Below are 16,525 nucleotides of genomic sequence, written 5' to 3'. Positions count from 1 at the left end.
CTTTTACAGACGCGTACATTTTCACCGGTCACTGTTCGTCCAATTAACTGTCCCGATTACACTGAACGTTAGAGACGATGGAAACAAAACAGGAGCCAAACAGTAGCAGTGTGTCTCAGTCCAGGGTCTGGATCCTCTGTCCTCTCAAGAGGAGACAGAAGTCCTAAATCTGTCTAAATCTAAATCTAAGTCTGTCACCAAGAGGCTCAACGCTGCCCTCTACAGTTCAAAGTCCTGAATCACAGACTGCTGATTTAAGCTCTAATCATCATCACGTGCACTCTCGGAGGAGGAGAACACAAAGAAATAACGAGCTGTTCAGAGATTATCAGAGTTTCACATTCATATACAGTTCAAATAAAAGCACTAAAAACACAATGTGTCATGTGACCGGTTTATTTACTTTTTCTACAAAACAAACACAGACTGTGGACGTCCGCCGACAGGAACATAAACACTGCAGCGTTCACTTTGATACTGAAGCCTCTTTGTTAGTTTGATGCTATGTGATGGGCAGACAGAGAAAGCATGCGCCATCTACTGATCATCTTTGGACCTGCAGGTGTGGTTAGTTCTCAGTTACAGACAAACGTGCAGACTGGAGAGGACGACTGGTTCTGGATCCACTGCAGGACAAACACAGCAGTGAGAGTTTTTCAGGTAGAACTCATAAAGATCGCGACTTTCCAACGTTCGTCACGTGGCAACAATTCAGAAATGAGATTTAAGACTTGAGTTGTGTTTACATAAAAATAACGTCATCATTATGAGAAAATGTCTTCGACAAAATAAATACAATGGAGGAAAAACACACACAGGTGACAGACGTGAGCTGAAAGAAATGAATGAATAAAAAATAATTCGATATTTATTCAAAGTTAATAAATAACATTTTAAAAAAAAAGGTTTCCGTGCGACATCACTGGAGGATTTTCTCCCGCGTGTCGGGGAGCTTGAGAGCGAGCAGGCCGCCGCACATCAGCGCGGCGAAGGCCAGCAGGATAGGGACGGCTGTGGCCACACCCACAAAACTGGCAAAGATGGAGCTGCCGAGGATGGCGGCCATTTTACACAGCGCGTTCAGCACGCCGAACGCTGTGGCCCTGTGAGACACACAAAACTGTTAGCTTCATGCTAACAATATAACATTTGGTTAGACACATGCTAATACACAACACTGTGTTAGCTTCATGCTAACAACATTACATTTGGTTAGACTCATGCTAACGCACAACACTGTGTTAGCTTCATGCTAACAACATAACATGTTGTTAGACTCATGCTAACACACAAAGATGGGTTAGACTCATGCTAACAACATAACATTTGGTTAGACTCATGCTAACACACAACACTGTGTTAGCTTCATGCTAACAACATAACATGTTGTTAGACTCATGCTAACACACAAAGATGGGTTAGACTCATGCTAACAACATAACATTTGGTTAGACTCATGCTAACAACATAACATTTGGTTAGACTCATGCTATCACACAAAACTGTGTTAGCGTCATGCTAACAACATAACATTTGGTTAGACTCATGCTATCACACAAAACTGTGTTAGCGTCATGCTAACAACATAACATTTGGTTAGACTCATGCTAACACACAAAGATGTTTTAGCTTCATGCTAACAACATAACATGTTGTTAGACTCATGCTAACACACAAAGATGTGTTAGCTTCATGCTAACAATGCAAGCTATAGCCTGCACCTTTAGCAGCTCATGTTTATGGCTATTTAACAGCTAACTTATTGGTTCCTGCAAGTGTTTGTCTTAATGAGCTGAGGGGGCGGGGCTTAACCAAAGGTCACATGTTCAGCATCTTTAGTTACCTCTTGGAAGCGGGGTACAGCTCCACCGTCACCACCTCGATGCCGTTCCACGCCGCGGCACTGACGCCACAGAACAGACACTGCAGGGCGATGAGCGCTGATTGGCTGAAGCTCAGAAACAGGAGGAAGGTGCAGCCTCCTGAAAACAGCATGGAGCCACCTGTGGAGATCACACACGTCTCAGTCCAGGTCCTGGATTCTCCCAAGTGTGCAGCCGAGGGAAGACAAGACTCTGTCCACTGTCCACTCAGGAGGAGACAGAAGTCCTGCGCTGTGAGACGGTCTAACCAAGTCGTGGGTTTCACTTCATCTATTTTCTACTTTGTCATTTTCAGCTTCTTAAATGTGAATATTTTTTACTTTCTGTGATCGTTATCATGGACAAACTTCTGTGTCGTTGCTATGGAAACGATGATACGTTTGTATCCATGCTCAGACTTTCACAGGAGAAACATCTCCTTCTATAAGTGAGGGAAAAAACATGTCACCTATGATCCTGACTCTGCCGACCTTCTCCATGAAGAGTGCAGAGATGATGTTGCCTGGCAACACGGCCACGCTGCCCAGGAAACTGACGAGGTAAACGAGGACGTCACTCTCCTCCTCACTCTGCAGGTGGCAGCCATGTTTGCTTTGGTCAAATGTGACGTTTTCCATCTTACAGTGGAGGAACTTCTCCTCCCACAGGTCTACAGAGGAGCAGGAGTCACCATGAGGAGAAACAGATCACGTCTTCAACTACGTCACATGATCACGTCTTTATCTACGTCACATGATCATGATCACGTCTTTATCTACGTCTCATGATCACGTCTTTCTCTCACTGTTAGACTTGTAAACACTGAAAACCAGTGATTTTAGCTGCTGGTCCTCTGATCAACAACTCCTGTGTGTGTGATGTTAAAATCACTGGTTTTCTATCTGGACTTTGGTGTGGGAGAGTGAGTGTGTGTGTGTGTGGGAGAGTGAGTGTGTGTGTGTGTGTGTGTGTGTGTGTGGGAGAGTGATTGTGTGTGTGTGTGTGTGTGTGTGGGAGAGTGAGTGTGTGTGTGTGTGTGGGAGAGTGATTGTGTGTGTGTGGGAGAGTGTGTGTGTGTGAGTGGGTGTGGGTGTGGGAGAGTGAGTGGTTTACACTGTCTTACACTGAGATAAAGACGTGATCATGTGACCGTGTGTCTCATGCATTTGTTCCCATCAGTAAAACCTGGTTAAACGTGTCGAACATTTGACCTCTGACCTTCTCACCTGTGTTGTAGAAAAGTGTGGAGCGGATGGTGCAGTTGTCAAACACCGTGTCTGTGGACCTGATGTCCTCGAAGAGACAGTCTTCAAACAACGAGTCCTCAAACCGGACTGACTTCATCTTTATACTGATGAACCTGCAGAGACACACACACAAGCACGCACTCACACACACACACAAGCACGCACGCGCTCACACACAAACACATACAAGCACGCACTCAAACACACACACACACAAGCACACACACACACACACACAAGCATGCACTCACACACACGCACAAATGAGCTGACACGCAAAACTGTCCCTATCATGAAAGAAACGAAAGATGCAACACAAGAACATGTGTGTGTCTCTGTTTGTGTGTATGTGTGTGCGTGTGTGTATATCTGTATGTTTGTGTGTGTGTGTGTGTATATCTGTATGTATGTGTGTGTGTGTGTATATCTGTATGTGTGTGTGTGTGTGTGTGTGTGTGCGTGTGTGTGTATATCTGTACCAGGTATTACTAATGTTGTGGGGACCAAAACCTGTTTACACAGTCACATTATGGGGACTTGTCCTCCTTGTGGGGACAAAAAGCAAGTCCCCATAACGTAAATTACTACATTTTAAGGTGAAGATATGTTTCATGGTTAGGTTGAGGTTAGGGTTAGGGTTAGGATTAGGATTAGGCCAGTAGTAATTGTGGTTAAGGTTAGAGTAAGTCTCCAAGAAATGAATGTAAGTCAATGCAATGTCCCCTCAAGTCATGAATGTCGAACATGTGTGTATGTGTGCGTGTGTGTGTGTGTCTCACCTGTCATTGATGTATTCTCCTTCTTTGTGAATCTGGTTCTCCAAAGAAAAGTTAAAATGAAAATTTTCCACTCTTTCTTTGTGTAAAACCTAAAACAAAGACAAAAAAGAAAAAAGACGAGTGCGTTCAAACAGAAACTTTCCTCGTCGCTCAACGGCTTCACCTTCATGACAAACAGCAGCTCAGGGAATAACGAGTTTATAATCTGCCAGCGTTTAATCTCTTCTGTAACTTTGTGCGTCAAGTTTGATGAAAATGTGATTTTTTCAGATTCTCACCTTGACTCTGGACTTGTACTCCTCATACTGCAGGTGTTTGATCATGTCAGGAAACCATACGGACAGACCATAATAACTGCGTCGACAAGAGAAAAAAAACACTTTTTTTCTTTCAATTCAACAGTAAGAATAAGAATAAAAACAATCTCCACACAAGTGGAAATGTAAGTGCTTAAAAAGACACATCACTCATTACGGAAGAGTATTAGTGCCACATGTAAAAATAAATAAAGAGAAAAAAACATAATTCTGACAAAACGTCTTTCATAAGTCACGCTGTTTTGCTTTATTTTACTTTATTTTGCTTTCTTTCAAAAAATTGTTTTCCATGTGGCACTAATACTCTTCCGTACATCAGACATCGAGAATAACAAGCGTTTGTGTTTGTCTTTAAAACACTTTTTAAACCATTTTCTGTGAAAAGTGAACGGAATAAAGTCAAAAATCAACATTTAGAACAACAATCATGGACATTTTACCTGAAGGCCATGCAGAACCAGATGACGGCCATGAGGAGCGTGGACAGACGGAGGTCTTTGGACAGGAGAGACGCCACGTTCTTCAACACCTGAGACACGTGAGAGGACATCGTGTGACTGACAAGAACAAGACTCAAAGAGACCCAGACTCAAAGAGAACAAGACTCAAAGAGGCCCAGACTCAAAGAGAACAAGACTCAAAGAGACCCAGACTCAAAGAGAACAAGACTCAAAGAGACCCAGACTCAAAGAGAACAAGACTCAAAGAGAACAAGACTCAAAGAGAACCAGACTCAAAGAGAACCAGACTCAAAGAGACACAGACTCAAAGAGACCCAGACTCAAAGAGAACCAGACTCAAAGAGACACAGACTCAAGGACAACCAAACTCAAAGAGAACCAGACTCAAAGACACCCAGACTCAAGGAGACCCAGACTCAAAAAGAACCAGACTCAAGGAGACCCAGACTCAAAGAGAACCAGACTCAAATACACCCAGACTCAAGGAGACCCAGACTCAAAGAGAACCAGACTCAACGAGAACCAGACTCAAAGACACCCAGACTTAAGGAGACCCAGACTCAAAGAGAACTTGACTGTTTTCTTTTTGAAAAACAAAAGATTTAGGATTCAGGATTCAGGATTCAGGATTCAGTACCAGTCTGCAGAGGGCGAGAGAGCGAACAGCCCATCGCTGCACGGACGTTCCCGTCGCCGCCTGAATCTCGATGAATTCGTCCTCCGCCGTCTTTGGAACCTTGATGTGAGTCACCTGCAGAAAACAAAGAATTCACTTTCACATCAAAGAAACATTGTTAGCATAGTATTTAATGTTTTTCTACCTGAGAGCAAAACTCTAGTTATTATAAAGAACAGTACTTCTATGTGCCAGCAGGGGGAAGTGTCCCACTCACACACTCACAGTAAATACTTTCTCCGGCTTTCCTTTAGCTCTCCAGTTAGTGTCGTGGACCTGCTTCAGGATCATCCACGCCTCATCGTGTTTGGCATTCTGCAACACACACACACACACAGACACATACACATGCACACGCACACGCACACGCACACACACAACATGCACAAAGGACATGTGTAATAAAATCTGTGTTTCAAAATAAAATGTGGGGAAAAAAAGGATAATGATCTGTTAATTTGATTTTCATAATGAAATAAAAAATTAAAAACAGATAACAAGCTTTTAATTTGATTTTTAAAATAAAATGAAAAATGAAAAAAAGGATAACGATCTGTTAATTTAATTTTCAAATCAAGGCTGGCTCTCAGCAGCAGGGGGCGCTGGTCCCACAGTCTCACCTCCAGGAGGAAGCGAGGGCTTTCAGGCATGAAGGTGAGTCCGACCAGCGAGGAGACGGCAGGAAGAACCGCGACCAGGACAAACACTCGCCAGCTGTGGAACTGGAACTCTGTGCCCATACTGAAACCCCAGCCTACACACACACACACACAAATGATACCAAATCACCTGCTGTCTAGGATACTGTACAGTGATTCTGGGTCAGAACCAGCTTTAATAAGTCTCCTCACATCTGACCCAGTTTCCACAGCCGCAACATAAAGAAATGCTGTACAATATTTCATCTCTTTATTTAGTAAGTGACTAAACCTGATTAATGTCGCACCGTATTAAAGAACACAGTCTCACGGAGGCGACGGAGCACACTTCACATCCACAGCCGCTTCTTACCTCCCGAGGAAGACGGATCCAGAGTTTAAAAGAACTATGAACAGAACCATCTGTGCCACGAGCAGCACATGAACATGCTGAGTCACCATGACAACAATGTTGTTTCCTGTTGTGTGGTGGTTTTTCGTCGTCAGTCAAACAAAAATGCTATTATTGAATATTGGAATGTTGTAAACTCCAGCACATGAGAGCTAATGAAAGTAATGCAGGGCTCACAGCTAATGAGATGCATTCAAGAAACCTCGTAAACTTCATTTCTTTGACAAAAACACATGCCGTCGGACGGTGACTCCAAGGCTGCGTGACGTCAGCTCCCATGAATGTAAAAAGAAATAGATTTGATAGATTTGACCAGAACACATTTGTGTTGTTGACTTGATCACAGAAGACAGAACTGTGATCTAAAGGCAGAACCCGTCTTACCGTATCTGGGTATGATTCCCCAGGCGGTGAACGAAGCGTAGACGCCACCGATCATCCAGAACATACACAGCCAGGACAGATGTTCTCCTCTCTTGTCCATCTGAAGAAACTCTGAGAAGTACGAGTACACGATCGGCACCGTGCCACCGACCCTGAGAGCACACACACACACACACACACACACACACACACACTATAAACTTTTCCTCTAACTCTCTGTTACTCGTTACGACCAAAATAAAAGAAGAAGAAGAGTTGCTATTATGGTCTGTATTTATATAGAGCTTTTCTAGTCTTGATGAACTGCTTACACTACAGTTTGCACCGATTCACACATTCATCCATTCACACACTGCAACGTGGGCTTAAGTGTCTTGGCTGAAGGACACATGTAGACGAGCAGAGCCAGGAATTCAACCCACAACCTTCCAGTTAAAAGACAATTCACTCACTCACACACACACTCTGCAGTTCCTCCCCATTCAAAGTGAACAGGAAGTATTTCATGTCACATGACGTGGTGACGTGGTTAAATAAAGCACTCCCTTCATAAAGAGCTCCCTCCGGTGGAGACGTGTGGCATTTACCCGACACCAGACAGCAGCCTGAAGAACAGGAAGCAGCCGTAGCCCTGCGCCAACGACGACAGGAAGGAGAAGACGCAGTTTATGGCCAACGCCACCATCAGACAGCGCCGACGGCCAACTTTGTCCGCCAGTCCTCCCCACAGGAAGGCCCCCACCATCATGCTGAGGAAGACGCTGAGACCTGCACACAAAGACAAGCACGTTAACCCTGATCTAACCTGATCTAACCTGATCTTACCTGATTTAACCTGATCTTACCTGATCTAACCTGATCTTACCTGATTTAACCTGATTTAACTGGTCTAACCTGATTTAACCTGATCTTACCTGATCTAACCTGATGTTACCTGGTCTAACCTGATCTAACCTGATTTTACCTGATCTAACCTGATGTTACCTGGTCTAACCTGATCTAACCTGATGTTACCTGGTCTAACCTGATCTAACCTGATGTTCCCTGGTCTAACCTGATCTAACCTGATCTAACCTGATCTAACCCAATCTAACCCGATCTAACCTGATCTAACTTGATCTTACGCACACACTCCACACGCTCATGAGTCATGCTAAAATGTGCCAGAGACTGAGAACATGACGTGGCAGAAAACACACACACACACACACTCATCTCTAAGGTCAGGACAGAGCTTGGATGACTCGTGGCTCTGCTGACTCAGGACACAGAGAGGATCAAAGTGTCCTGTCAGAGACGCAGATCGATGCTCAGACTAGAGTTCTCAACGGCCCGACAAACCCGGCTTTATTTTTTCTGCTCATGAAACACATTTCTTGCAGGTTGTAAATTGTATGATGTTTGCTGTTCACGTGTGGTGAAGAGTAAATCTCCAGAGGGGCGGAGCTGACGCCGCTGCGTGCGTAACCCGACACTTTGGCCACGTTAGAGTCATTTCTGGAGCCTTTTATGATGCTCAGCGTGAACTGGAGGAGGACAAATATCCCACTCTGCATCTTGTGCTGCTGTGGGCAGAACCACTCAGACATCACTGATACTGCACACCTGGCAGCCGTGCGTCAGCGGCATGTGCACGACTCCAAGACCAATCCATTTCTTCTCCTCAGTATTTACAAAGGTGATGTAAATCGACTGTTTTTTAAATGTCCAACATGAACTCTCATCAATATCAACACTTTATATCAAAATCTACATCAAACTTTTCCAACAGGAAACTCAAGTTTGTAAACCACTCACTCTCCCACACACACACACACACACACACACACGCACACACACACACACTCACTCTCCCACACACACACACACACACACACACACGCACACACACACACACTCACTCTCCCACACCAAAGCTCATAGAGAAAACCAGTGATTTTATCTGCGGGGACACAGGAGCTGCTGGTCCTCTGCTGCCTCGTGTGGTCACTTTGTGCCACTGAGGTCAATCTGAACGTTGGATTTCAAACAGTGAAGTGACAAAATCAGACATTTGAACTTAGTGATGGAGGCAGCAGTGTGTGTGTGTGTGTGTGTGTGTGTGTGTGTGTGTGTGTGTGTGTGTGTGTGTGAGTGTGTGTGTGTGTGTGTGTGTGTGTGTGTGGGAGAGTGCGTGGTTTACAAACGTCTGTCTCACAGTGAGATAAAGACGTGATCATGTGACACGGATGTCGTAGAACGTTAAACTGACGTAGATATAATTACACAGTCTTTTGTTTGAGGTACAGTGTGTAAAAAACGTTCAGCCCAGAATACGCTGAGTCATGAGTCAGCGGATAAAGACTGTGGAGTCATCACTGCCACGCTGAGTCATTCCTGACCATTAACTGATGACTGAAAAACAACAGCCAACAAACACCACTCTGCACTAATGTAACAAAACTCTGTTATTGATATTATTATTATATTATATTATGATATAAATGTTATAAACTTTTCCTCTAACTCTCTCTGTTACTACCAAAATAAAAGCAGTAGAAGAAGAAGAGTTGATATTATGGTCTGTATTTTTTATAGAGCTTTTCTAGTCTTGATGAACTGCTTTACACTACAGTTTTCACCCATTCACACATTCATCCATTCACACGCTGCAACATGGGCTTAAGTGTCTTTGCTGAAGGACACAGAGCAAGGAATTCAACCCACAACCTTCCAGTTGGAAGACAATTCACTCTCTCACTCACTCACTCACTCACTCGTTCACTTAAGTTGAGTAAAAGTCATAAACTAGAATAAAGAGTGTTTTAGAATATAATATATAATATATAATTTATATTATACATATATTATATATATATAATATATGTATAATATTTATATAATATATATTATATAATATTAATAAAGAGTATATTTATATCATTATTATGACTTTAAAGTAGGCGTCAGGATTACCCAGCATTCCTTTCTGTGCGTTGGACAGACACAGGTCCTTCTCTGCGGACGGAAGAGCGAACGCAACCACAAAACATTCAACGCCGTCCGCCATCAGCGCCAGACCCAGAACCACGAACAGCGTCCACTGGAAGCTCCCGTGGCCGCAGTCGTCCATGATGTTCTCGTACTGCTCAGATAACTCCTCCAGTTCAGAGGCAGAGTCTCCGCCCGCTGCACCACTGCGTTCACTGGGACAGGAAAAGAGAAAGTGATTTTACCATCTTCACCTCCTCTCACTCTGGATTTGAACGTCATTACGTACGTGGACACGTTTCAAAAATGTAGAAGAAGCTTTTTAGAGCAGCTCACAGACTCACAAACACCTCAAGTGTTTCAAGTCCACAGCTGCTAACTTCCTGTTAGCTTCAGATGTGAGCAGGTCACGACCTCAAGAGGGTCAGAGGATTCTGCTCAATGACATGTAATGTAACACACACACACACACACACACACAGATGAGAGGGGTGTGGTTTCTCACCCCGTGGCTCTCTGCGCCGCCTTCACCTCGTCCGGATGTGGAATCCCTTGATATTCTCCTTCGTACATTTGGTCGTCTTCGTCGTGTCCTTCGGTCACATCGCTCGCTGCGTCCTCTTCCTGTGGCAGGTCGTCTCCATGGTAACCGTACCCATGGTGGCCTCCTCCTCCCTCTCCATACGTGCCGTAGCTGTCGCCCCCTTGTTGTTGGTACGTGTTGTTTTGGTAGGGGTCGGCCATGGTGACGTTTCTGTGTAGAGTATGTGTTGTTGACCCTGGTGAGCAGAGAAACATCCACTGAAACATGATAATAATAATAATAATATTGTTATCATTATTATTATTATTATTATTATGATAATAAGCTAAAAATGTAAAAATGAATGGTTTTGAAGAACAGCAACAGTTTTCAGCAGAAAAACACCCACAATGAGAAACAGTGCGACACTGTGACGCTCCAAAGAGGGCGGGGCTTTAATCATTTGTTCATACCGTTTCCCATTCATGAGATTATTCACTGTTTTTTGTGATTTTTGTTGCCATGAAAAGTCATAGCACACGATTCCCGATCAAACCACACATTTTTGGTGCATTTCCACCGGCTCGGCTCTACTCGCCTCGCCTCGCCATGGCACGGTGTCAGTAGCGTTTCCACTGGTACCAGGTACTATTTTTAGTACCTGCTCCGGCGAGGTTCCAAGCGTGCTAGTAGTAGGTTCTATGCGATGATTGGTGTGGGTTAATGTGGGTTAATCTCCAACTACAGAAGTCTGGTGTAAAGTCACTAGTCACTCTTGTGTGTGTGTGTGTGTGTGTTGCGTATAAACGAAGTCACCAAGTTTCACTCAGCCGATGACTCCGCCCACGTTAAGTAGGTACTTTTTTGTAGTGGAGATGCAACCTAATCGTGTTGTGTCGTGCCGTGGCAAGGTGAGTAGAGCCGGTGGAAATGCACCATATGATAAACATGAATCCGGCGAGTCGCTTGTGCGTTTCGCCATCGAGTGGTGCCGCGTGGTCTGTCCCTGTCTGTGGCCACGCCCACAAACCTGTGCCTGCTGCAGCGTTTGCAGTAGTGATGGGAAGTTCGGCTCGTTTCAGAGAGCCGGCTCTTTTGGCTCAGCTCCCAAAGAAGAGGCGGCTCTTTCAACTCCTGAACGGCTCTTAATTTAAGGTCTTTATTTTATCATAATGTTCAGTGTTTTTATGAGAAGCCTTATAATTGCCTAATTGTGTGCATTTATTCTGTTACAAAGCAGTCTATAAGACAGACAGACAGAGATGGGGACGCTCCTGTCTTCACATAATGGTATGATCCTATATCCTCACATCTCATTGGCCGCGATGCTGCCCAATCAAAACAAAGTTCTGCCTTGAGCAGAGCTCAGGCTGAGCACTGAGGTAAGCAGTGAAAGGAAAAAAACTGAGCCTCATGACTCTTCTGATTCTGCATCTTTTGTGTATGACACGTCACTAGTTTGCAGCTCAGAGTCTGGATTTTCAGACTCAGTCGCAAATTAAGATTTTAAAAGTAACACAGATGACAATGTAATGATGACAGACTTAAGAAAAACTCCACAGTGAATGACAGTGATGTGAGTGGTTGCTGATTAACTGAGTTACTTGATGGTTACACTGTGGTCATTAGTTAACCCTAGTTAGAGCAACTTACATCATATTTCACAATAACCCCACATTGAGTTAATTTACTCTGCGTAACCACGGCAACCTTGATAGAGGCGTCTTACTTGAGCTAGCTAAGCGAAGTTAGCTTAGCCGACATTACTTTTTCACTATGTTAAGCTAGGCAGCCGCTTCCTGTTCATTGTGAGATTGACGAGTGTTAACCCAAAGTTATCGTGCTGTTGCCGTTGGAAACAAACTAATATTTTTCTGTTAATATTTTTGATCCGCTTGTGGTGAACTTCGTGGTCCTCTGCATGCCCAGGGAATCCGCTTAGACCGGACTGTCTCAGACACGGGCGCACTTCACGAGGAAAATCTTTGTGTAGTTTGTGTAATTTGAAGTTTCCCTGTTGGAGCAGCCGAGAATTGTGCAGGTCATTCCCGACTTCTTAGCCATCGTTGTCAAAATGAATGCTGCATAAAAAGTACAGGTACAGGTAGAAATGTACACTTCTTATGACAGCTCCCAGGGAGACGCCACCGCAGTACTGGCGGCTTGTTTACTTCCAGTACTTCATCTATAGGATGTGTGCGGTTTTCTCAAAGCTGTGCGACGAGTTACGCGGGACAAATGCTTGCTCTGCAATGCATTCTAGGGAGCACTCTAGAATACTACTAATAAATGTAAACCATACTTTCTTAAACCAAGAGGGGGCAGCAGAGCAAGTGTCTCTCCCTGTTCTTTGCTTATTTCCTGGTCATGCTAGTCTAATCCCCCGTGTTTGTATCAATATTAGTGGTAAACATATTTACATAAAGTGCCATAAATCTGTTTTAAAACTGTCAACAACAGTATTTGTTTTATGTATATCTGCATATATGGAATATTCCATTTTACACAAGTGAATCAAGATGATTAAACGTGGTTGAGTCCAGTAAGGAGACAGAGGAGGAGACAGTCAAACAGATGTTTGACAGATTAAATTCTGACTGCTTTCACACACACAGCAGCAGGGATTATATAATCTGGCGATCTGGATTAGACCAATTCACCAGCACCAGGGGCGTGAGATCATCGTCATCTACACTTCCTGCATCAAAGACTTCAGAGAACATTTTCTCCTCCTTGATCTTCTGCTCATTTCCTGTTTGAAACCTGAAGAAAAAAACTCCACAGCTGCAGGAGCTTTAGGGCTGTTAGCATTGGGGGTTAGCATCAGGGCTATTAGCATCATGGATGTTAGAATGAGGGCTATTATTAGCATCAGGGCTATTAGCATCATGGACATTAGTATAAAGCTATTATTAGCATCAGGGCTATTATTATTATCATGGATGTTAGCATCAGGGCTATTATTAGCATCAGAGCTTTTAGCATTGGGGGTTAGCATCAGGTCTATTCAGGGTGGTCGTAATCCTTTAGCATCATTTATTTATGAAACAGTGTGGAAAGGAAAGGAAAGGAAAGGAAAGGAAAGGAAAAGTAAGGAAAGGAAAGGAAAGGAAAGAATGGATTCATTGAGCTACAATCAAGAGGAAGAGGAACATGGAGCATTCCCTGATTTAGAATTAGGAATGAATAATTCACCGAGCACACACACACACACACACACACACACACACAGCAGGTTTTAAAGGACTATACCACTGTTTTTAGAGCGAAATGAAGGAAAACATAAACATAATGTTTCTGCAGAAACATACAAACATCACACTGGTGAGTGTTAGCGCTGCAGACGTCACATCAAAGTCTGTGTGTACGGATGAGTCAACACAGAGACAGCTGCGTCCAGCTGACGCGACTCTCTTTAAAGGGACTGAAATATGAACACACTGTGCCGTGAGCGCCCCCTGTGCTAAAGCGTAATGAGAACAAAGTCAAAAAAAAGGATTTTAGCCACTAAACAAAAGACTGAATAAATGGAATGGAATAAAACGCTGCTAAGACCTGAAGCAGAGCAGAAGATGTGGGGCAGGCTCACTGTGTGCAAACTATGGATTTATTTTTAAATAGTTTATTTGAACGAGTATAAATTACAGTGTATACAATCATAGAAAGACAGAGGCGAGACTATGACATCATCATTTCACATAGATTTTACGAGCTGAGTTTAGTAGTTATGTGTTAGTATTGTGTGTGTGTGTGTGTTTGATGGAAAGTTGTGATGAGTGATTTCTGCTCTATTCAAAGTTAAAACAGAAAACAGAAAAATTCCTCTCAGACACACACACACACACACATTTCTTCATAATAAATAATAAATGTTACCTGGACACAGAGAAGTTAACGTCCGGACGACGACGAGATTCTGTCCTGCTCCTCAGAGGATGAACAGTGAGACAGAGAGGGGAGGATTAGAGGAGGAGGACGAGGCTCCTCCCTCCCTCTGCACCACTCCTCCCTGCTGCCAAACCCCCCCCACTGCAGACACGAAGGTTCAGCCCACCTCCATCAGATGGGAGGGGCAGATGGAGAGATGTGACAGATGTGTTGACTTTGACGAGATATATGGAAAAGTTCTCTCTCTCACAAACAGACACACACACAGTCACACACACTGACACACACACACACACTGACACACACAGTCACACACACTGACGCGCAGACACACACAGACAGACACGCAGACACACACACACACAAACACACACAGACAGACACGCAGACACACACGGACACGCACACTGACACACACGCACACAGACACACACACGCAGACACACACACAGACACAATCACACACACACACACACACAGAGACACACACACAGGCACACACACACAGACAGACACGCAGACACACACACGCAGACACACGCAGACACACACAGACACACACACGCAGACACACACACACAGACACACGCAGACACACACAGACACACGCAGGCACACACACAGACAAACATACACACAGACACACACACAGACACACGCACACACACACGCAGACACACACAGACACACACATACACACAGACACACACACACACACGCAGACACACACACACATACACACACACATACCTTCACTGACATCATGATGTTGGATTGTCGCCTCATTTCATCTGAGATATTAATGTATTGAACGATGACTCAGCAGATTAAGATCTGGTTCAGATCCAGAAAGTCCGGCTCACTAAATGAGATTAGTTCAGTTTGGACTGAAGCAAACACTGATTCATGGAAGTGGCTTTAAATCAGCAGCGTGATTGTGCTGACACAGCAAACACCACTCAGCTAAATCTGTTTTGTCAGGAGCTTTGTGTGACTTTGTTTCAGTATGAGGCCCCGCCCACCACGCAGAATTTCCACAACAGAAGACGTCGTCACCTGGCTGACCGAGACCGACTTGGATGTTCCAACCGTCTTATTCGTCCAGACTTGTACCGCCACTCGATGGTGAAGTCAGATACTACAAGCAAGTGTAGCAGGGCCTGAACTGTCTGTCAGACAGAGAGAGAGCGAGGGAGAGACAGACAGACAGACAGACAGTGAGAGAGTATACTGTATTAGGTCAACTGCCAGATCAATAAACAAGTAAATAAAATCAGCACTAACCAACAGCAGCCATTAACTTTAAGACCTAAACTACTGTATTGTCACAAGTTGTGATAAAATATTTAGGAATAGTGAAGTCCACTACCGCTCTCCTTCTTAAACACCATGTCATCAGTGTCCATAGATATGCAGTCATTTCATTTTATTTATCAGGACAGTACATTTACACAGCATACATACAGCATACATCCTGATATGATCGAAAAAAGCACAACTCAGCACACACTAACACTCAGATAAGGTGCAACCTTCATCGTGCATACAGTACAAGTCAATCACGTATCAATAATCTCAATAAATCACTAAAAACCATGTTTTTGCTTCTCTTGCAAATGAAGTGAGTGAATTCAATCTCAGCAGCTCAGATGGGAGCTTGTTCCACTGTTTCACAGCCTTTGAAGAAAAGGCAGATTGGGTGAAGGCTGTCTTACATTTTGGGACACTACACTGCCCTCTAGTGGTACCTCTGGTCACTCTAGTGGCCGTATCTGAGGTCCGGTGCACAAAATCTTTGAGTGGTGATGGAGCCAAGTTGTGAACAATTTTTTAGACCATTGGGATATATGAAAGAGAGATAAAATTGTCAAAATTAAGCATGTTGTATTTGTTTAGAATGCTGCAGTGATGGTATTGTTGACCTTTTTTGTCCAGGATTTTAAGGGCGTGTTTGTAGATGGATTCTAATGGTTTAATGGTTGTTTTATTAGCTTGAGACCAGCTGGTAATACAATAAGAGAAGTGGGACATGATCATTACATTTAAGTAGCTTTTAGCTGCCTCAACAGAGAGTGAATTTCGTATACTATTGAAGTTGGCTAGATTATACTTAAGTGTTTTTGTCATGTTTTTGATGTGTTTTTTGAAGTCGAGGGAGGGGTCAAGCATGAGTCCTAGGTATTTGTATTCTGTTACGGTTTGTATAGGTTTCCCATTGATAGTGACAGTAGGGAAAACATCATATTTCTGTTTGTTGGTGAAATACATGACTGCGGTCTTTTCGATGTTCAAGGTGAGGCAGGAATCGTGGAGCCATTGAGCTATACTGTCCATGGCTGATGGAAGTTTGGCTGCAGCTTCTGCCATG

General features: G+C 43.8%; 1 protein-coding gene across 3 annotated transcripts; it reads right to left on the bottom strand.

Moving 5' to 3' along the window:
* Positions 1 to 380: 380 nt before the first annotated feature.
* On the bottom strand, positions 381 to 15,319 carry LOC131470092 (synaptic vesicle glycoprotein 2B-like). 3 transcript variants are annotated; one of them, XM_058645633.1, is made up of 16 exons: positions 14,908 to 15,205; positions 14,146 to 14,190; positions 10,252 to 10,525; positions 9,732 to 9,961; positions 7,364 to 7,544; positions 6,777 to 6,928; positions 5,963 to 6,096; positions 5,568 to 5,657; positions 5,304 to 5,417; positions 4,646 to 4,734; positions 4,167 to 4,242; positions 3,889 to 3,977; positions 3,089 to 3,222; positions 2,332 to 2,532; positions 1,844 to 2,003; positions 381 to 1,103 (listed from the first exon to the last, which is right to left on the bottom strand). In XM_058645633.1, the coding sequence occupies exons 3-16, from the start codon at positions 10,488 to 10,490 to the stop codon at positions 920 to 922; spliced, it is 2,073 nt and encodes a 690-aa protein (XP_058501616.1). In that variant the 5' UTR covers positions 10,491 to 10,525; positions 14,146 to 14,190; positions 14,908 to 15,205; the 3' UTR covers positions 381 to 919. The 3 variants fall into 3 exon arrangements, with proteins under 3 accessions (XP_058501616.1, XP_058501617.1, XP_058501615.1); XM_058645634.1 differs by lacking the exons at positions 14,146 to 14,190; positions 14,908 to 15,205 and adding an exon at positions 15,214 to 15,319; XM_058645632.1 differs by lacking the exon at positions 14,908 to 15,205 and having other exon boundaries at positions 14,146 to 14,651.
* Between the last annotated feature and the right edge of the window lie 1,206 nt (positions 15,320 to 16,525).

Source organism: Solea solea, chromosome 12, assembly GCF_958295425.1.
Source record: "Solea solea chromosome 12, fSolSol10.1, whole genome shotgun sequence".
Taxonomy (NCBI): domain Eukaryota; kingdom Metazoa; phylum Chordata; class Actinopteri; order Pleuronectiformes; family Soleidae; genus Solea; species Solea solea.
Note: the sequence above shows the minus strand (reverse complement) of the source record. Positions and strands in the feature narration are given on the sequence as shown.